This window comes from Manacus candei, unplaced genomic scaffold (assembly GCF_025592945.1).
Source record: "Manacus candei isolate 608988 ecotype Guabito, Panama unplaced genomic scaffold, ASM2559294v1 h1tg000015l, whole genome shotgun sequence".
In the NCBI taxonomy this organism is placed as follows: Eukaryota; Metazoa; Chordata; class Aves; order Passeriformes; family Pipridae; genus Manacus; species Manacus candei.
In genome coordinates, this window is record NW_026138063.1 from 25,961,991 (window position 1) to 25,984,739 (window position 22,749).

General features: G+C 40.4%; 1 protein-coding gene across 5 annotated transcripts in view; it reads right to left on the reverse strand.

The window, feature by feature from the left end:
• The window catches only part of LOC127468434 (glypican-5-like), a 407,170-nt gene that overhangs the window by 246,090 nt on the left and 138,331 nt on the right, over positions 1–22,749 (reverse strand). For all 5 annotated transcript variants that reach the window (XM_051781578.1, XM_051781576.1, XM_051781575.1 and 2 more), the window contains one exon: positions 283–413. In XM_051781578.1, coding sequence (XP_051637538.1) covers positions 283–413 — 131 coding nt within the window. The remainder of the gene's footprint in view (positions 1–282; positions 414–22,749) is intronic.

The window sequence follows — 22,749 nt, forward strand, 5'->3', positions numbered from 1 at the left end:
TTGGTGAAGAGAAACTTTCACTGAAAGTTTCTCGAAATAATGAACACCTTGGTGTTAAGCGACGATATCAAGTCTGGCCTGTAAAAAGCTTTTCTTGGAGAGACCCACAATATAACACCACAAAATCATCCCTATGAATATCCATGATGGCAATGGCTGGAGAGCACACACAGACAAGGTGACAGAGCCATGGCTCTGGTTTGAAAATTACAGTGCAAGGAACCAATAGCACAAATTGGGAGGCAGAGAGTTTGTTTCAAAGCAACTGTAGCTCAGGGTTACCTTCTTTTATTGTTCAGGCTGGCATGAGCCATCACGAACGTCTGGGCTTCAGTCACTTCCTTCACTGGCACTATATTGGCTGAGGACAAGTTCCCTTCTTGTTGTCTGGGCTGCCCACACACTTTATCAACCTGTATGAAAGGAAGGGAAAATGGGGTGTGAATGGAGAGGCTGATTTACAATTGCCCAAAAGTCTCCTTGTTTCTTATGGTCTATGTTATTGCAAGAGAAGTTGTCTGGGTGAGAGAAAGAAAGGATAGAAAGGATTTTTCTTTCCAGGAGACCTGGAAACTAGTTCCCTGCACAAGAACCACCAAATAACAAGACACCAGACAGTCATCAGTCATGGATTTGTAGTGGCTACTGGATATAGGACACTTGGAAACAGGCTGGAGTAGTGACTGATGGAAGTGTTGGCAAACCAAACTTCTATTTATTTATTTAGAAACACACCTGGAGTTTGAAGCTACAAGGATTTTGGTGGGACATCTGCCCCATATATAGAGAGTCTATCTTATATTTGAAGTGGCCTGTAATCAGAAGACAAGCAATTCTTCCAGCCTTTAACCAGATATTGTAACATCACTCTGCCATTTGCCCTCATTGCCCTTCCTGAAGCCCCTCATTAGGGATTTAATACTAGTCCAGCAGAAAGCAAACCTATGTCTATCCTTTATGCACTGGATAAAGGATACGGTGGATCTGACACTTGCTCATGCATCCAGACATATTTATTTGCTGTAACAGCTTTAAGTGACAGTAGCGGGATGACTGTCTTCCCTTTCTAAGCCACACATGAGTGGTCTGTAATGTTTTCACCTACACTTAAATCCTCAAGCAAACATGAAAAGACAACAATGGAAATCCTTCTGTGGGCATGGTACTACCAGAGACCTGAATCACACAGAATCCATCATCCCACATAACCCTGTATTTGGTATCCGTTCTTCAGTTTTCCATTATAACCAGGGCAAAATGGATTCTTGCTGATCTGTGCACTCTCCTGCATCTCTAAAACCCTTACTGAGTCACAGCTGCCCATCTGCTGAACATTTCAGACCACAGACGACTTCAAATAATTTTCTCAGTCCCTCTGCACCACTATGATACATATGTCAGCACAAGTACAGGACAATTTTCTCTGCCTTAGCTAGTTTCCTCCAGGAAAACTACTGCTATGTAAAGCTAAGGCATCTTCCTCCAAAAAAACAGGCCAATGGAATGTGAAAAGTTGGAAGCGGTATGGGCATGACAGTCAATGCTGTATGAGTTATAGCCTGGTCCAGTATAATATGCTGAGAAGAACCTAAAACTGTAGCAACTGAATGGGAACATACTGGATTAATCCTGACATATCTCCAGCAGCCAGATGCCTCACTCAACACCACGCATTGTGTATATTGTTCTGGTCTCACCAGGGACTAGCACAGCACTGGTTTAAAATACAACTCTGTGAAATAAAATAGTCTACTTCAGTCCCTTCTGAACTTCTGAGAAGAAAAAAACCCACACTCTATGCAAATGAAAATATTAAACAAAAAAGCCTTTTGAACCCTTTAGAGCTGGACAGAGGGTATAACACAGCTGGACCACATTCCTGCACAGGAGGCTTTCTCCCCTATGCCTCAGGCTTCCCAGGTCTCCTACAGCACACAGACCCAAATTCCCACTGTAGATTACATTATGTCACTGAAGTTCATGTCTTCAAACTACATACACTTCAAACCTTGTCACTGTGGACTTATGACAGTTTTAACCAACCAACACCAGAGTGGTTTGGGAAAGCAATGCGGTTCTCATACACGTAAGTGATAAAGAACTCCCAGGTTTTTTGTTTTTCCTGAGAGAAGTTTCAAAGATATTCAAGTCATCATTTCTGTTGTGAAGTTAAAACATCCAAATGAAAACACTAATTTTGTTTTGATTTGTATTTTGATACTACATAAATAAAATTACTTTTTAAATTGCACAGGTCTCAGTATTTTACATGCCAAACCTATGGTTTTCCTTTTAAGCAGTAATAACAGTTTCCTGCATATCAAACAAAACCACAGCATTTTAAAGAAAAAAATTTCTCCATGGAAAAATTTAACTAGTCCTACTCCTTATTAAAAATAATTTGATAAATGAAAAGACAAATAGCATTCATGCTTTTTTGTCACACAGGCCTTGCAGTGCCCCTCTTCTCAGTTCAGCTCCCCAGGCTGGTCCCTCCAGGGCCGCAGGGGCTGGGCAGTTCCCACAGCCCCAGGCTGCAGATTTTGAATTAATTAAACAGAAATCTGACTGTTTAAATATTTTTTTTCATGTAGATTAATTTTCACAACTCACCAAACTGAGTATTTTTCTGCAAAATAAAACAACAGAAAAGGCTGAATTTTATTAGCTCATTTTGGCAGTCACAAAGTCGATGGTACGAATGAGAACACTTAGGTACAGAAAACCATCTTAAACTTCCAGCTAGGACATTTATGAAAAATGAGTTAATGTTGTGTAAATTGAAAAGCATAAGGCATGCCATAAAAAAAAAAAGGTACTTTCTGGAACTGCAACATCTGGAATCTACTGCCACAAATTACCTGTGTTTTAACAACAGTAGGGAACACAGAGAGTTTTTCCCTCCCATCCTAAGGGCACCAGAAAACTGCACTATCAGTTTAACTCGGAGTTCATCAATCAAGTCTCACCACCCAGAGGAAAAATAGTGCTGCTAAAAATGGTAACTGAAATTTTTAAGCTCCATTGCTGAATTCAAGTTCTAGTACTCAGAATAATCAGGAATTAATGTAAACAATGACTGAGTCCATTTCTGTGATTTTTAAACTTAAAAATAAGTCTGCCAATCTACAAACTGCCAGAAAACCATCCCTCATCAATAAAAAACACAACTAAGATCATCCCTCTTGTTTCCTCCACGATATTTAAGCAAGTCTGTCTTCTAACAGGGAACATCTACAGCTAAAAACTGCTCATACCTTGTTGTCTTCTGAATTATCAATCATGTTTCATAATTCCATACATTTTTCTTCCCATTAAAGCTTTTTTTACTTATACACCAATGATTTCTCTGAAATATCCACCTAACCATAGCTACATTTTTTCTGCCGTGAACTTTCATTGGTAATGAAATATGGAGTCATATATATATATGGATTATCTGACCTCTTACTATTTGTTATTTGAAAGAATGACTATTTACAATTATTACAGAGGCTTAACAAAACAAATTGAAAAATTCTCACTCCAAATCTTTCTGAACTATTACAGCTCAACTAACCTTAAACACTGAGGTCATATTTAATATACCAAATACAATCAAACACAGGAAAAATGTCATGCCCTTCTGGATACCAAGCGAATCTTAGCTCTCCAAAGCAGGAGACCTTTTCACTAGTTTAAAACAGTAATTTTCATTGATTTCGTAATGGGAAGGTTAGTATTTTAAAATATAAGATTTTTCTAGTGACTGGGCTTTGAGTTATCAAAATGCTGACAAGTTTTCCTGCAGACTTCTGCTCCCCTGATCTTTAACCCGGTGTGGGGTGAACAGCTTTGACAAACGATCCCCTTCAGCCCCAACTCCAGCTCAGCTGTACCCACACCACACCTGCTACACAGGCATTTTCAACCAGAACTGCATTTTGCTGGTTCCAACTGCCGAGCTTGAAGTGAGGGAAGCAAAATCACTGAGTTATAGGGAAATCAGGTGGGAGTTTTCAGACTTGCATGTTCACCAGGAGATCTCACATCCTCTGCGTCGGACATACCCTCATCACTTGATTACTGATGGCACAAGAAACCGAACATTTTATGTTCACAAAGCCATCAACAAAAGTTGAGAATATTGCTGCAAAATGCTCATTTCCAACGCTCAAGAGATTAGTAAGAGCACATTAGATAAATACAAACTAGGCCTCATTTCTCATTGCCACTCTATATTTTATTGAACAAAATCTTGCCCTCAATGAAGAGGCAATAAAGACAGAGTAAGATCACTAGAAGAGAGCAAATAACCTCCAATTTTGCCCTAGTTTAAATATTCTCTCTCTTATGGAATATGTTTCCTATTACCAGCATTTTGCTGGTAACAGAGTTCAGCAATACATAAACAAACTCTGGGATTACTAGTTCACTTTCCTACAGGAATATGTTGGCTTTTACTTGGGAGGGGAGCATTCTCCTCTCTCTCATCTTGGACTTACTGAATAGTTTAATGTAAATTAATTTCCTATAAATCTTTTGAAAACTGGCAGTTAGAGAAGTTGACCCTTACTAGATATTAGAGATTCCTCCAAGGAGAGCAGTATTATGAATTCCTCAGGGTCAGAAAAAACTCCTGTCGAACTTGACACTTAGACATCAAAGAATTCAGCCACAGAATTTAAATCCATAAAAAATAAGGCTCTGAGTGCTGTCTGCCACTTTTGGAAATACCTAGGTGGTAATGAAGTGATTTGAATTACAGTAATATTTTGAAGTAGAGTTTTGGAATCAAGATACAAATGTGCCAGAAATCAAACAGTCCTGTAAAAGCAAGAGCTCGCATTCTGAGCAAACAACAAGAAACTACAGGCATACGCTGAAAAATAATGCACACATACAAAGAGATTAAGATACCTATTTTTATGACATTTTTATGAAGCAACTGGGCTCCTGTTACTCTTTAGTGATGCCAGCTCACACAAGCTTCGAGTCAAAAAGGGACAGGTTGCAAGCACAGGAGTTACAGAAGTTATAGAATAACTTACACAGCTGCAATCAACTTCCTCTTACATATTTCTAAGGCCCGAAGCTGATGAATTACAAAGCCAAGAAGTACTCCTGCATGCCCTTATGAAAAGTGTTACTTAAAAATTCTGTTCATCTATTCCACAATTCGTCTTTCCTCCTTTTTAACTAATTAGGTCAGGTTTCCAGGCTACTAGATATACTGAGAAAGATGAGTGTTCCAAAAGTGGAGCAGCAGTAGGATTCTGCAAACAGCCCTGAAATTAGTTTTTGAAAGGGGAAAGTAAGTGCTTTGTTAGGAAGTTTTGGGCATGAGGAAATCCACATTGTTTTTTATCTTTTTGTCTTCTGTCTGTGGCAGAAGAGACATCTTTTCCATCCTTTCAGGCACCAGCACTGGGCACGCGGAGTGGTCAAATTGTGCAGAGCTACAAATTCTATAAGGCCTTCTCCCATATTATAAATGCAAATAATGAGAAATGAGAATTTGGGGCCTTATGAAAGAGCCATTAAGAAAGAAGGGTTAGATAACCTGTCCTGGGCATGCCACAAATCTGCCTCTGAATGCACACACACAGGGTTTTGTCACAGGGAGAGTAGTTGAGGATTTCTGGAGAAACCTAAAATAAAGAAATACCTTACATGATCTCAGGCATTTCAATAATTTTACACAGCTTATATCTAACAAATTTTCACCACAAATTACAATGATATTTTCAGCTCTCACTAGCTTTTAAAATTGCATACACTGGTCAGGATATCAAACTATTTGCAGCTAATCTCCACATCTAAAGTATTTTAAGCATATATAAGTCAATATCTTTGTCTATTTTGTTAGGATTTTTCAAGATATTTATGTTCAAATTGTATATATATTTACCCAGCTGAAAAGAGAAATGGAAATTATTTATAAACCCAAAACAAAATATCAACAGCACCTGACAGGTCAAATGACAGCTCCCCTCCTCCACAAACTCCCCAAGATTCAGGAATAATCTTTCCTGGCCTTTGTTACATTTGTCCCTAGATATTGACAACCTAGAAAGGTTAAGCTCAATTTTATAATTAATTACAATAATCAAGAATGAAAAGAAAATTCCATTGGGAATCAATCCAAGTGAGCTACTTTAAGAGCTCTCAGAAAAATTAGGTAACTTTAAAGATAACATAAGAAGAAATATCAATTAAAAGATTTTATTTAAATCTCCTTTTGATCACTTCTCAAATTAATTACAGTATATCGAAATGGTATTGCCTGTGATGTGTTTATTATTCATACACATTCTTAAGAGAAAGCAATTATCAAAATATTACTGGAATTTCTTTTATCACTGCAAGCTTAAAATGCAACTAAGAAAAACCCTTCACAGTTTGTTCTACCAAGGTTCAATAACCAAGTACAAAAAGTAGCAAAGATCACACATCTGACAAACACATATATATATTCACACACATATATTTATTAAAAGGAAAACACTCCTCTCCTTTCAGGGCTCCCCTAGTCTGCCAGTGCTGCACAGAGTGGACCACCCTGCTGCAGCGATCCCTGATGGCAGAACTCCCTGGCACAGCCTGGTTCTCACTGCAGTGGTGGCACCGCCACCATCACCAGCTGTCCCTCCCAGCACCAAGGGCTGGCATCGCCCCCTCCACTGGCAGGACCCACAGGGACACTCCTTGGCCCTTGCAGGCCAAGTGTCACTATGAGGAGCCAGCCAGGCTACTCAGGCTCATTTTGCGCTGAAGACCTGAGTAACTATCCAAGATCTGTAGCAATATTATGTAGTACAATTAGCAGCAGCCACCTTGTTTAAAGTATCTAGAAGACATTTTCCCCATTGGGACAAGTACATTACATTTATAAGCAAATTCTCTGACTTCTTTCCTGTCTACTAAGGAAATCACTTGTAATGCAGTAGAGGTGTTTTGCTTATAGTGGGTACCAAACCAGCCACTTTTTCCTGCCCCTTTACCTCAGGGCCTCAGGTAGGTAGGTTCACCACCCAAAGGAGGCTGGGACCCTGCATGGAGTGAAAACCCACAGCCTCTCCTGGGACCTGAATCATCACTTCAACTGGGCCTCACTTGCACCACCAGGCTTTTGGTTTGCAAACGTGTCACAGGCAGACTCTGACCATCTATATGGGGTGAAAGCAAGGGTGCTTTGAGCACTTACTGCAGTGTTTGATTCATGTGGATCTACTCAAGACCATTAAATCAGTCATGCAATTTTAGAGGTTAAGCATTTCTGCAGTTGAAAGTAGAGAAGACAGTACATCTGCAAGCTTAAGTCCAAATTGCAGATCAGACCTTTAGGACTGTACCTTCAAATTCCACCAGGACAGAGACCTTTCTAGCAAGACATTAAGCACAATTTATTTCCTAGTATGTGTGCCCTGTTGTCAACTTAAGAGTCAAGGGCCAATTGATAAATAAAGGAAACACAGTCCCAAAAAAGCTGTCTTATTAGACTGCCTGCTCTGCAGGATTCATCGTAGCTGTGCTCAAGTGCAGAGGTGGTACCATTATGGCAGACTGGTGTTAAGGAGGAGGAACAGCATGAAAACAGAGCTGCAAACAAGGAATAAAGATGCTTATAACAGCATCCAAAACATAACTCCTCGTTTATGGTTGTCAGGTCTTTTTAATTCCAAACTTTATTTCTGATCCATGCTTTTTAAAAACAAAACCAACAGAAGGATTCCCTTGAAGCCATTCCATGTCTAGCCAAGGAACCTTGCCATTATTTGCAAGCCTAGAAATTATTTCCTCACTGATGTCACACTGAAATTTCTGAGATCCATTCATGTACTTCTCTGACCCATTCCTGATGAAGTTCTGCAACAAGAGCAAACAAAAAATAGCCCTTCCTTCAACTTAAGATTTCTCCAACTTCGTGTACAATCTCAAAGAAATAATCCCAAAAATATGAAGGAAATGGGACAAGATGTTTTTGAGCTGGAGGGGAGTGAAAACTTAACATTCTAACTTTAAAAAAATACATCATAATTCAAAATAAGTCTCCTTTTACAATGTGAAGTTTTACTTGACTTGGAGACCAACAAACTCAGGCAAGAGACATGAGGTATAGACAACAGTGAGGTCCACAGTCACCTCAACAACCATGACTGTGCTCATTTCACCAAACTATTCACCTTGTGCCAGTTACTGACCCAATCTGGGTTACCAGTTCTGACAATAGGCTGAATTCATGCCAGTAGTGCTGGCAAGAATCAATCATGCTTTAGTAACCATGCAGTAAAGCAGCACATCAGGCATCATATCACATAAAAAGCAGCACAGTGAACACATGTGGAACTTTACAGCCCACTGAGTGCACACAGAAAGCTGACAGAAAAACAGGATTCTCAGCACAGAACTTGAATTTGCACGGAAAACACATCCCAAAAGGGCACAGCGTTGGGTATCAGAAAATTTTAATTGAGCCAGCATCATGCCAACAGGTGAAAGCTAATGATATCCTGGACTATATTAGGACAAGTTATGATCTTCCCTTCTAATCAGCATTGGCAAGATCATACCAAGAATACTGTGCCAAGTTCTGTGCATTAGGTGACCCTGTTTGAGCAGAGGGATTGACTAGATGATGCTCTAAAGTCTCTCCCAACCTCATCCAATCCATAATTCTAGGAATTCACTGGTTTTGTTTCCTTGGTGGCTTCCAGTAAGTCACCAAAGGGTAAACAACACCATCCTCCTGCCCAAAAGATTTAAGAGTAGGGAATTTAAAGTCTGGATGTTCCTGCTGGACATGTGGATCCTGAATCACAGCAGAAGACATCCCAGAGAGGGATTCAAACCAAGCAAGCACCCAAAGCAGGAGAAAACAACAGATACACAGGTGTCTATAAACCTCTGTGCTTTCTTCGGTGTTTAAGTACTTTACCAAAGACTCATCTCACACCTGTTGAAGTCAACAATAGAAAATTAAGATTCAATATTTTTGTCTCCCACCTCTAGAAGGCACTCAGGGCTTCCCTTCCTTATGGCACACTGAGGGCTTAAGCCCTTATGCTAAAATACCAGATAAAAATCAGAGGCAAGAGAACTCCCAAGACCAATGGGAATTCGGTGTAGTCAAACTGCTATATTTCAACACACATTCTAAGCACTTCAAAAGGAAAGAAAAAGAAATTTGAATTTTAGGAGGGAAATTAACACAAATTCAGATAGCTCAGGAATAATAATGAAAAAAAAAACAACTATCAAAAAGCACAGTATAGGTTCCCTGTCAAAACTTGCCTACTTACCAGCAAACAGACAGTATAGCACAGGATTCATAGGACAATCACATGTTTGATGAGACCACTATGGTTCTGGGAAGTACTCTGCTCACTTCCAGCTACAGTCCTGAAAGGCATTTATCAACACTGCACCTTTCCCATCTACAGCCCTCACCTCACAGCTGGCAGTAACTCTGTATTTTTATCCCCATTTCTCCAACAAGGAGGCGAAGGCAAAGAGATTAACAAATCTGAGGAAAAAACACATAGGCCAGGTTTAGAACTGACCAACTCCTGACAACCAATCTACTTCTTTGACAATTAAATCACATTCTGGGTTCAAAAGCTTTGGCAAAGTGCCTCATGTTTAAGTGCACTTACTTGCCTACCTATAACTTGTGGATTTGAAGAACTGTGCTTCAAGTCTCCAGAGCATGGTCTCACAACATCCGAGTGGATCCAAGGCTGCTTCTGCAGACCCGAATGTGCAAACAATTCAGGCATGTTGCATCCAGTGATGTCCAAGACCACCCAGCAGCCCAGCACAGCAACAGGAGTTGGCATTCATCAATGCAACCCAACTTATTGTTTAAGCCTGTAATTAAACTGCACTGAATATGCAAAGTTGTTTCATTCACTAACTGTTTTACCTGCCCAAAATAGGAACTGGAAGCAGCTGATTTGAACTATACGGTCTGTGCTCATCTGCTTTTCAAAACACGTAGCCGAGTTTTTCATTAATAAAACCTATTTCTTTACTTCCTACAGTGCACTAGAGAAGAATTTATGTTCCCTTTTTCTCCAGCCACAAGAAAGCAGCACTACTGGCTCAAACCGAAGGTAAATTCAGCCACTGGTCTTTTCAATGCATGTGCCAGGAGACACTGCCCTCAAAAAGCCAGCCCACAACAATGTAAACAAAGGAAAAGGAAAAAATAATTTAGTGTTTAGGTTGCTTGGCCTGAACCCCCACCCCTGTTCCCTGCTCTGCAGTCGGAGCTGGTGAGTCGGCACTCCCAGGCAGATGCACCAGCCCCTTCCTCCACCTGCCCTTGCCAGGAGGTTCTATGTTCATTCCCCAGTGGAACCTCATCACAGCCTCCCCCAGCAGCACTCAGCTCACACAGTTCTAACAGCAATTTCCATTTCTTAGGGAACTTTCCTGTGAACAGACAGTTTTGGGAAGGCCCAGCCTTGCCTTTTTCTTCACAGCATCTTCATCCCTCTAAACAGTCATCTGCAGATGTTTAATGCGAAACAGGAGAGAGAGCAGCTATTTTCATTCTTATATCTTGATGCCCAGAGCTCACTCAGCTTTCTTCCTTTGACCTCTTTAAGTAGGCACACTATAATATTTACTTAAAAGAATCCAGCAAGGTTTTGATTTTGTAGATTCTGGGGCACATACTCCCAGATTTAGTCAATAAATCTGCCAAATGCTCAATTTTCAGCAACTACTGGGATAGAACTGAAGGTCTTGTTTCAGAGCAAGTTCTTGAAGCAAGAGCATGGTAGGCCAGTGAGAATAAAAGTATTCTGGTTGCAGAAAAGAAATTAAAGCTAGGGAATATATATCTGTACCTGGGATCAATTCATTACCACACAAAGTTACAATTTTGTTTTCAATTTTAGACTCTTACAAGGTAACATGATGAGATATAGGAAAATATCTTAGTTGTAAAATCTTGTATACTTGAGGCCCAGTTTGCCCTGGTTCTGAGCTAATTGGAACTGGTTATGATGCTGAAAGCATCTTGAGTGTCCCATAAACGTGGTTATTTTCATTATTTACTATGTACACAGAATAAATGTAATAAAAACTAGACTATGGGAACAGCTGACTGGTCCTTCAGCCACGGTTTATCAACCATCAGCAAACAGCAGGAGACTGCTATTTGTTTACCTAAGCAAATATTATTATTAAAAATTGTTAGTCCCACTTTTTTCTGATAGGGAGGGACTGATGTGACAAAACTCATTACTATAATGAGACAGAGAAAGAGGACTGAACAATGATGGAGAGAAAACCCTTTCCTGAATTCTAGATGTTTAAGTGACTCCTGAAATCTAAGTCCCAGACGTCTTGGGTTGAGATTCTTTAATGTAAAAAATATCATTTGGGATGGGAGGGCGGTGCTATGTAGCCTACATTTTTTACTGCCTTTACATAAAGTTGTCTGTGTGGCCACTTCTACTGTGAACTACCTTACGGCACAGAACACTTAATGGGAAATACAGTGAGACTTCAGTGCCTGCTGGGGTGGGTAAAGTACGTGCCAAGGACAGCGGTCCCAAGGGTACAACAATCTCCTAAGAAAAAACAGACACAAAGGGCTCCTCTCATTTGTACTGCGGCCTTTCTGCTGCTCTTATCAGCTGCTGAAAAGATTCATACAAACAACTTTAGTATGACAAAACTTTTTAGAAAGGCAACAGCATGAATGGGAATCAGGACCAAAGTCCCTTTCTTTTTATAACCATTTAAAAATAAAAAAATTAAAACCTCAGCAAGCTAATAAAACAAATGGGAGGTTAAAAAAGTAAAACTGGCTTGTTTCTAAAACAGGTCTTGATATAGAATGTCTGTAATAATGAAAAAGGGTAAATGAAAAAGCATGCTGATTCCTATTAATCTTTGAGTTAGACCATGCCCTTGGGTAGAATAAGAAACCCCAGAAATGTAAAATATGAAAGTAATAAACATACAATTGCTCAGATCTCTGTGAAACAAAATCTGAGGATTTTTGGTAGGCTTTGATGATTCTGAACATGGAATTAAGCTGAATGTATTTTAAATTAAACCTAAAATAAAAACAGCTGCTGGAAAACATGCATGACCAAATTCTTCATTTGAACATGTGCCACTTTTGGCTATATTATTTAGATTTTAAAACTTCACCGGCATTCTGTAAATTCAACTCCAGTACGAAGCAAAGTACAGTAGCTACTGCTGGCATTCAGTTAAGCCAATCTAATTTTATAGATGTTTATCTAACAACTCAGAACCACTGCTATTTCCATCAGAGAGGGATTATACCACCAAATAAATTTATTCACTGTGGTAGCTGCAATTCTACGTGCAACAGAGCTAAGAGATACACAGGCATCACTGAGGTTCATGAAGTTCATCCCACTGCTGTGCTGGCAACTCTCAAAGCCCATTCACATGGAAAAATGGCAGACTGCTAATTAATTTTCCTAAGAGTTAATCTAAAGAACAAAACAAGACGGATTTCTAAGTAGAATTTCATATATGAAGAAATAATTATCCAATTAAAAAAATATTTAGACTGCTTGAGAAACAGGGGAACAATACAGGAGAACGACACAGGAGCAGGAATTACTTGGGTTACTGATACATATGAAAAAGACTATTCCAGCACAGTAAGCCAGAGGGCAAACTTAAGAGGTATAGAATTCGCTTCCACTTGTGACTGAATTACCAAACAAAAGGTATCCATGTCACAGTGGAAATGTCCTAATCAAATAAACTTCAAAATACCATTTATTTGGAAATCTGACCTCCTATTCCCAATTCTGCAAGAATCTGTGGAAATACAAGAGGGATACAAAATGTAGCACGTTCTGCAGCACTGTGAATTGGAAAACCTTTCATACTTGCCATGTTTTTGTAGATATCAAAGCCTGTAAACCATGTATATGCATACTTCCTTTTGTACTGGGTAGGATGACAGCAAAAACCTAAGCAAATAATTTCAGTGTGTCTGTCACATATTCACTTAGCTTTAAAACCTGGAGATCTTAAAAAATAACCTAGGTCCTAAAAAAAGTCATTCCTATGAGAATGTTTCTCACTTTTTTTAACCTCCTTGTAGCATCTGCATGACTCAGAAAACTCCGAAGAGTGAAAAGACAGATGTTTTCTTTAGTCTAAAATCTCAAGGCCTATAACTGTTGCCAAAATAAGGCAATATTACCATACCTAAACACCAGAAAGATAATTTTTTTAATCTACCCATAAATCTGAAATGCAGTTAAATGGACAAAGCAAAAAAAGATTTTAATGGAATAGTTTTATGCATGCCAGAGGAAAAAGAAAAAACAAACCCCAACACAATTCACACGCTACACTACTATTATGCCTCCCAGCACAAAGATAAGCTTTCATTATTTTCTGCAAGGCATAATTCTCAAGGGTTACATGTAACCAACTTATGCATGCCATGACAGCCATGGCACATAGGGAATGAGAGAAAAAATGGAGCTTTATTTGCTCATAAGCATCAGGCTCTGACAGCTGTCTGCTTCCTCAAAATGCCAGCGTCTTCACCTAACTTGGCCACAAGAGGATGAGTTGGGATTGATACAACTCCAGAATTCCAGATTGACTCTTTTCTGACCCATTAAGCATTCATTTCACTCCCTGTTCTTCCCTTCAGACACCTTAACTTATTGAAGGGACTCCACTGGCCTCAAACTGCCCGACTGCACAAGGTCTGACTCTGCAAGTGCCATGGAATCACAGGATGGTTTGGGTTGGAAGGGACCTTAAAGACCATCTTGTTTTAACCCCCCACCATGTACAGAGACACCTTCCACTAGACCAGGTTGCTCAGAGCCCCATCCAGCTTGGCCTTGAACACCTCCAGGGATGGGGCATTCACAGCTTCTATGGGCAACCTGTGCCAGGGCCTCATCATCCCCACAGGAAAGAATTTTTCCCTAATATCCAATCTAAACCTGCCCCTCTGTCAGTTTGAAGCCATTCCTCCTTGTCCTGTCACTCCAAGCCCTTGTAATAGTTCCTCTCCATCTTTTGTGCAGGCTTCCTTCAGGTACTAGAAGGCTGCAGCCAAGTCACCCCGAAGCCTTCTATTCTCCAGCTGAACAATCCCAGTTCTCTCAGTGTTTCCTCACAGGAGAGGTGCTCCATGACTTTGATCATACCTCAAACCCTTATGTCTTGTGTTCCTGCCTCGTTGTTCTTCCATAAGGAAACACAGAAAAGTAGGAACTGGAAGACTGGAGTGATGATTTTAGAAGGAACAGGGGTTTGCTAAGTAATATTTGAGGAACAGGACGCAGGGTCTTATATGGTTGCCCTTTGACGGAGGTCAAAATATTCCCTTCTTGCAACTCCCAAGAAGATTCAGTTTTTCAGAAGTGCAGGACAGCATATGCTTTTACCACAGACACCATAACCTTCATGGAGCAAATATCAGAGCTCACTCCCAGTGAAGGTAGACACATTTTACCAAGCTCCCCCTCCACCCTTTGCTTTCACATGGAGATTTTCCAGCTCAGCTGAAATGCCACTGCAAATCCTACCTTTTCCATAATTTTTTTATGTTTTTCAATAGTTTATAATGGACATTTTACATTTCAGTATCAGAATATACTTACTAAATAAACTCTAAGTAATGCCAAGGTTGTCAAGAATCTGACTTTGGAGCTGAGAGATTGCAAATTGGATTAAAGCAGTGGGCAAGCCAATTTCCAGTAAGAAAATGTGGAAGAGCACAATAGCAGCCATTCCAGCATGTTTTCTTAGCAATATTTTTCTGTTTTTCTTAACAAAAAAAGGATAAAAACTTGCAGAACACGAAAATTTTTAGTTTTGAGTTTTAAATATAAGACGGGTTTGTTTTCTTTTAAAATATCTTATCATTCAAAAAAAGTTCAATCACTTCAAACAAATGGACAGAACATCTAGTTTGCAAAAAGCAAATTTATAAAAGTCACATAAACATCAAACTAATCAGTTACACATATGTTTGATGTCACATCATCAAAATATCCCAGGAAACATGTTCACCACAGTTCATACAATTGGAGTTCACCAGACTTCACTCTTGATTCATTATTTGGAGAAGAACTGGGACCTAATTTAAGTTTAATAGTTGTAAATAACACTGCATCAATTTCCAATTTTAGTACTTAAATTCAATACAGACACTTTGGGCATCACTGTCACACTAAAGACCTACTGTTTTGCTTAGAAGATGTTTGAAACAGATGATAACTATAGAATTAAAAAATAACTTCAATCAATCAAGTATTTTACATGTCAATTTTGTAGTAAACTCTGTGAATATCATCTTGCCTATGGTCAGTGTATTTAGAGAGCTGCTGTATTTAGACTATCAAACAAGTTCCTGTGACAAGCTGTATTTGGATATTCCCAGTCCATAATTTTGAATGTGGATAGCACTGTAACTAAATGCTTTGTGTCAAAAGAACGCAAACTGCACACTCAAAACAAGCAAATGAGATGAAACATAAAAATGTGCTAGATACTCTGACTTGGAAGCTGAAGAAACTTTCAGTTACCCAAAAAGCACAGTAACAAAAGGGAATATTGTACTATGTGAATCTCAGTATTTTTTTTCCTCTAAAGAGTATTAGGTGCCTAAGTAATTCACAAGTAGCAGGCCTGTTTCTGACAGAAAATGTATATCTTATTTAAAGGATGAAAAGTTTGTTACTTTTACTCAAAAAGATTTTATGAGTTTTCAAAAACTGTAAGTGGCATAAGCACTTCTTCAGAGCTATAATCTTACCATTTTCAACAGGGGCCTGTTAAAAGAATTTATTTGTGAAAGGATAATCTTCTGCAGTTTGAACTTTCTCACCAAGCTCCCTCCTCATTGCTATGCGGTGTGGGAGGTAAATCTGCTTGCAATGCCAGCCGTGTCTATCGAATCAGAACTAACCTTTTGTTCCACTTATTTTCTTTGCAACATTCTGCCATCAGTAGCCACCTCAAAAAAAAATATACTTTTCACGCCTTGGTGTCTTTTAGATAGTTCACTTCCAAGACGGTTCTAAATAAGAAAGTTTCATCTTTTTATGGAAAGCCAACCAGTGCTTTTTGTAGAGGACAGAAATGTGTGGCCTTAACTTTGTCACCTCCACTTTGCGAATGCTGGTCAGTGCAAAAATAAAAGGAATGTCATCTCTGCAACACTAACTTATACCAGGGACCCAAAATTACAGACCAGAAGACTGATTTCCATTACTTGCCAATACCAACAGAATAGCAAGATTCAGACAGTAAATCAGTTACAGAAAGAAAAAAAAATCATAATAACAATCAGCACTAGAGATACTTATAAACACACTAAGGAAATCAAAGAAAGATTGATGACTACAGTACCCATTTCCCTTTATGGAAAAGAAATATTTCTTAAGGAATAAGTATCTGTAACTCATACTACAGAGAAAAAAATTTTGGTTTGTTCACTAAACATCATAAATGCATATAAAACCGTAAAACATACATACAAGTACCCGCAACGCACAAACATAACCCATAGTCTCTGAAGGAAAAGCACATAAACCAGTAAGCATACAGAATTAGAAAACGTTATTAAGCAGACACTGGTGATGTATCATCCTCACCATAATCTTAAACCAAAAAAAAAAAAAAGGTACATGATAATATTAAACATGTACATGGTTTCTCTTTTTCTTTCAGTGCTGTGTATCACATTTTCCAAGTATCAAAAAATTATCTTGGTAAAATCATGTTCTGTAGGGAATGCAGCATTAGAGAATCTGGTAAAGAAAAGAAGAATCTCTTTGTTAGCCAAGCCACAAAGCATCTACAGAGCCTAATTCATCATGAAAATGCCACAATGCCTGACAGCTGACTGACAGACCAGCCCTCTACTTACTCCCTGTCCCCTGGAAAAGGAGCCCCTGTGATAGGACATGTCTGTTCCTCCTGGATAGCACCCCTCGTGTGTGAGTGATTCCACACAAGGGCTGAGCTCAGCAAAGAGGCCAGACTGAGCACAAAAGCCTCACAGGACAGCTGGGAATTTCCTGGGTGGAGGAGACTTCTTGTCTGGTGTAAGGGACCATTTCCACACAATTTCCTTCCTCCACCTGGCAAGGGAGATTTTGGAGCTCTCCAGGCCTGTGTGGCAGCACAACCTGTCACCTCCCCAGGTGCCCAGAGGGGTCTGCCATTCCCAGAAACCCCAGAGCCATCACCTGGGACCTGCCATCCCACCTGGGCACTGGAGGAGCAACCCTGGCTGTGGCACAACTGCGTGAGCAACTCGAGTCCAGCTCCACATGCAGGGTCAAGGATTAAGAGTTCAGCCTTTCCAGCTGTCAGTCAGTCTGCTACTCGCTTGAAAATGAAGCTTGTGCTCAAGTGCTTTATGGGACTGGGGCCAGCATGCTCAGCTTCTTGCAGAACTAAGCCCTATGTTTTTATATCCATAATTTTAGCTCAATCTTTCTGCCAAGTAAACCTCTTTTCCCTGAGTTTTGTTTATTTTTCAGGATTGAGCTCAGCGAGGGGTGAAGGGTTAACCTAAAGTACAGTGGTCTGATTACCATACACATTGAAGGCACTTTATATTGAAAAAGCAGCTATAAAGTATGCTCACTTTACTAGTCCCTAACTCTCCAAGGGACAAGCAAAGCACCACAGGGATAAGTGAAGGAAGGGCTCTCCCATTCAATGTGTGAAAAAAACAGACAATATGTAGATGAAAAAAACAAATGAAAATCCTGCCAAGTACAAGTAACACAGCATTGGATAGTTTATGCTTTCAGTATATTTTTACTCTTTATATTTTAAAAATCCAAAACTCTAAGATGAAAGAAAAAGGGAAACAAGGGAGTACTTGGAAAAACACTTCAGAAGCAAATGCTTATGCAAAAGCACTTTCAAATCACTCAAAAAGAGAGATTATTTTTCTAATCACAACCAATGTGTTGCTGAGGAATGATCCTAAAATAACCCTACACTTTTAAGCTTCAAAAAACAAAGCAAGAAAGTTTAGGTGCAGGAACTTTTTTGGAAAGCCTTCTCTACAACACTGTCCCACCTTCCCCAACTGGTAGCAATGGGTGGGGACAACACAGCTGGAGACAGGAAACCCAGGAGGGCAGGTGTGGAAGAGAGAAACTGGCTCTATCTCACACCCTTCAAGGCTGCACAGTTTTTGAACACTGTAAAATCCCAGCAAATTTTAAAAACTTTGTGTTTCCCTTTTGCTGTTATACCAAGTGTACTTTCGCGGAGCAATTTTCCTCATAATTTAAGGAATGGGGGGGGGAATTATGGAGAAGAATTTATTGTCTTACGGCTTGACTCAGGAACATTCAGAAGATGCTATGAAGCAAAAGCGGTCATGAGGTCTGGCAGAAAATCAGTGAGGCAAAAACTTTCTTGTTCTTTCCCTAACCTTTCATAAAACATTTTACAAGCAGACAATATGCCCAAGGGAAATGGGATCCACCTAGACCTTGCAGCGACAAGCTAATATTTAAAGTGCACTAATATTAGTGCAGAAAGTAAACCAGACGCTACAAAAAAACACAAAAGTAAAATTGTTGTTGTTGTTAGTTGGCTGGTTTTTTACTTGGATCGCAATTTTTTATCATACCCTCCTAGGCATCTCATGGGAGGAGCGAATGTGATTTTGACACTAGTATTGCCTCATGTCTCGCTAGACATTTATCCTCTCAAGGCTATCTTTCTACACAATTCTGTATCTGCTGTCACTGTAAAACTTGTTTTACTACCCTGCCTAGCCTTAATTCTCTCTACTGAAATTTGACTATTCATAATGAATGAGAGAAAAAAAAATGAGAAACCAAGTGGATAGTCTTGTGACTCTGGTAGACAAATACAGCTGCCCCTAGGTCCTTAGGACTTCTACACCATCAGGGTTTCTGATATATTTTGTGCCTGATTTGCAGAGTATTTGGTATTTCCATTATTCACCTGTCTGTTGGAGGCTTTTGGTGTCACCCCGACTGTCAGGTAAAGCTATGTAGGCAAAACATTCAGTTGCAGTTTTTACATCTGCATGTGGACATAGATGTTTTCCATGTTGGGGAATCCAAAATGTCCCAGACTAGATCTATAATAATGCCAAAGTTTGAGTATCCTGGAATTGATCTAAAGGGAAATGTATCCACTGTCTCCTGGCAGGAGGGAAGTGTGACCTTGGTCTCCTCCTGAAGCAAAATTCTGGACATATTATTAGCGTGTTACTGAGAGCCTGGGGCTTATGAGACTCAGATGAAGATGTCATGGAGTACAGATCTTACAAGGGACTGTTCGTGGTTCCTTGTAAGATAGTTCTTCTGCACAGCAATCCATAGTGGAAAAGCAGGTGAAGGGCTTTTACCTCTTGACAACACGAGCTTGCTCAGTCTCTGGCTCCAGTACACACAACCACACCAGTGTTATCTAACACCCAAATGGGGAAGGGGAACAATGATCCAACGTACTGCCCTTGCTGATAATGAATTCCAGGGGAACAGAATCTGAGTCTCAAGATTGCCAGGTGAGCTCCCCAACCAAATATAAAGGAAGCTACAATGGTATCTATGCTGAAAATTCTGTGTAACTTTGTTAAACTCTGTACACCCGATGCCAAATGCCAGATATCTGTGACTGAATCTACCAGAAAGTATACACAGGCAACAAAAAAGTTAAGTTATCCAAGAGTTCTAGTAGGTATCAGAAACAGTAAATGATCAGAGATGGGCACATAGGGAGTCTCTCCTGCTTCAGCAACAGCAAACTGATAAAATAGGTCTGGCATTTTTACTCCCAGCACAGACCCCACTGCAGACACTGACCTGAAGCATATTTTATATACAAGATGAATCTTGAATTAAAAGCTCGAAAGCAACAACCTCCCTTAAGTTTGTTGCCAGTTTTTTACATACCAAAACCTGTGACAATACAAACTTACCAAGACAACTGTGAGCAGAAAGCAGTTTGGTTTTTGTTTCTGCAAAAAGCTGCAAGGGACAAAATTCAGATGAGGACACGTTTATTTCTGAATATCACTGAACATATACAGGTTTGGTATATACATCCAAATATTTAGCCAATCCTGACAGTCTGATTGTGATGTACCAGTAATTTCTGCAGTAGGTCAGCAGGGCTGGGAAACCAGCAGATTCTTTCCCAGGCAAACCTTGCTATGTGTGTTTTTTCACGCTTAATCCAGGCACTTGCAATTTGGATATAATAGTTCAAGGAGCTGAAAGCACGTGAAGATGCACTGCAAAAATCAAGCCCTCAGCTGACACAAACCGGCATAGCAGTGCAGAAGCTTGGAGGACTTTACTCACTGGGATCTGGCCCACAACAGGGACACATGGAGCTCTTCACAGCACTGTCACAAATTTCTGTACTATCAGATTAAAGTTTTGGAGATTAACAGAGACGTAGGCTTTGAAATCCTGGGTCACTAAATGTAGTCTCAAAATAAAATCATGGACTGATTATACATTTTCATAGTTAACTATGATGAACAATCCATTCTTTAAAAAAGATTTCATTCAGTGATAAATGTCAATTAAAATAACTGTCATGAAGAATTGAGTTCATACTAAAATTCAGCCTATCAATGGAGAAGATTCCTGTCCTGTTCCTGCAAGAAGCTGACTTCTTAATTCCATCAAGGATGAAACCTCAGAACTGAGGGCATATCCCAGGTAAACTTAGAGAACAGGAAAAGTATAGATTATATATACTTAATGATTAAAGTTCACAGAGTAATACATCACATACCTCACAAAAAACACAAAGTGCTTTTTTGGAAAACACACAAAGGGAGAAGAAGCAGGGCATAACCAAGTGGGGCAAGAGAACTGAACAAAAGCCCTGCAGATTTGGTGCTGTGTGGGTGTGACAGGATGTGTGCTGTCATTCATATGCTCTGGTCCCTCCCTTAGCTATCAGCAACAGGGAAGTGCACATATGAGAGGGTTAGGCTAACTGCTCTGGAGAACTCACAGCCAGAGTAATCCATCCAAGCCTCCTCTAACATAGGCAAAATATTGCTAAAACTAGTTTGAAATAACAGGATTAACCAAAGAGGGCTGTCTAAGGGGAGGAGAAACAATACTGATGTTGATAAAACCCTACCAACACCCCAAGCTGACCAAAGAAGGAGGCCAATAACCAGAATACAACCACTGAAAAGAGAGACTTCTCCAGCTGAGTCCATATGCCCTGAGAGGTAGCTGATGTGACACCTACCTCCCACAGGGTTCACGGCAAACCCATCAAGTGGAACGTCTGCAGCCTTACTGTGAAAACCCAGCACTGCAGCACGAAGGGAAACCACTGGCAACCACACCAACAGAAAACAGAGTATTGCTCTGCTTTGATAAATTTGCACAACTGTGTTTGTATGACATCATTTAAGTTGCTAAGCCTGGTTGAGGAGAACTGTAAACATAGCCATGCTGCTGCTGGACCCGGCTCGTGACACCCCTGTTGTATTAAATCTGTTTTCTCAGAATAACCCACATGAAACCAGCTTGCATTGCTCTGTGGCTTGTAAGACCAGCCAGTCCAGGCCATATGTTAATACCTGCCTACACTCAGTAAAAATTGTTATCATTTATTCCCTCTTAAACACATTCTAGTTCTTTGAATCTTCAAATACGTTCCCCCCCCCCCCCCCCGGTTATTGTTTTCCTAGCTCTTTTCCATATCTTTTGTCTCAATTTCTTAGATACCTTTTCCATTGCTTTGCCTTCATATTCTTCTACAACTCCTTCTATTGGGTTAGCCCTTTTTTTTCCCTCTTTTTTATTTCTTCCCATACAAATCAGACTCTCTCCAAGCCACCACTTGTCCCACCTTAACCGTGAATAGTGTCGTATTTTTCTCCATTACCTCAAAATCACTGTTTCAGTTCTCTGGACGTGCCCCTTTCCCCTTCTGCCAACGCCCATCAATTCAGAAATGTAAATGATGAATTTCTGCCAGAAATCAGGGCTTTGCCCAGACACAGTATGCTATTCCTGAGAATTTACCTCATTTAACTTCTTCAGTCTGAGCTCTTTTCCTCCACGTTCCTGCCCACGCCAGCTGTCTGTGCCCAGAGCTGGCAGTGGGCGGGGGGTGTCTCTGTGAGGGGAGAAGGGGCCATGGGGGGGTCTCTGTGAGGGGAGAAGGGTGGTGGAGGTATCTCTGTGAGGGGACGAGGGGCCATGGGGGGGTCTCCGTGAGGGGAGAAGGGGTCATGTAGGGTCTCTGTGAGGGGGTGAGGGGATGAGGGGCCATGAGGGATCTCTGTGAGGGGAGGAGGGTGGTGGGAGTGTCTCTGTGAGGGGAGGGTGTGAGGAGGGGGTCTCTAGGAGAGTGGAGGGTGTGAGGAGGGTCTCTGTGAGAGGAGGGGGGAGCCGGGGGGGTGTCTCTGTGAGGGGAGTTGGGGTGTGACAGGGGTCTCTCTGAGAGCAGGGGCTGCCCTGTGACAAACACAGCCGGTTCCAGACAGTTCCGGCCATCCCCAAGGCCTGTTCTTTGTGGCTTGATCAGAAATGTTTGTGTTGTCCATTCTGCTGTTGGCAGAAGAGTTCCAACTTTTGGTAGGTAAAATTGAAAAGGTAAAAATCCATCGAGCTCTGCAAGTCCCTGCTCTAGTGCCACATATAGGTGTGACAGCCAGGGCTCACACAGAGTACAAGAGGATTATTTCCTTTTGCCTCCACAGAAGGCAGCAGTGTCACACTAGATTAGGGGGAAAAGGGTGGA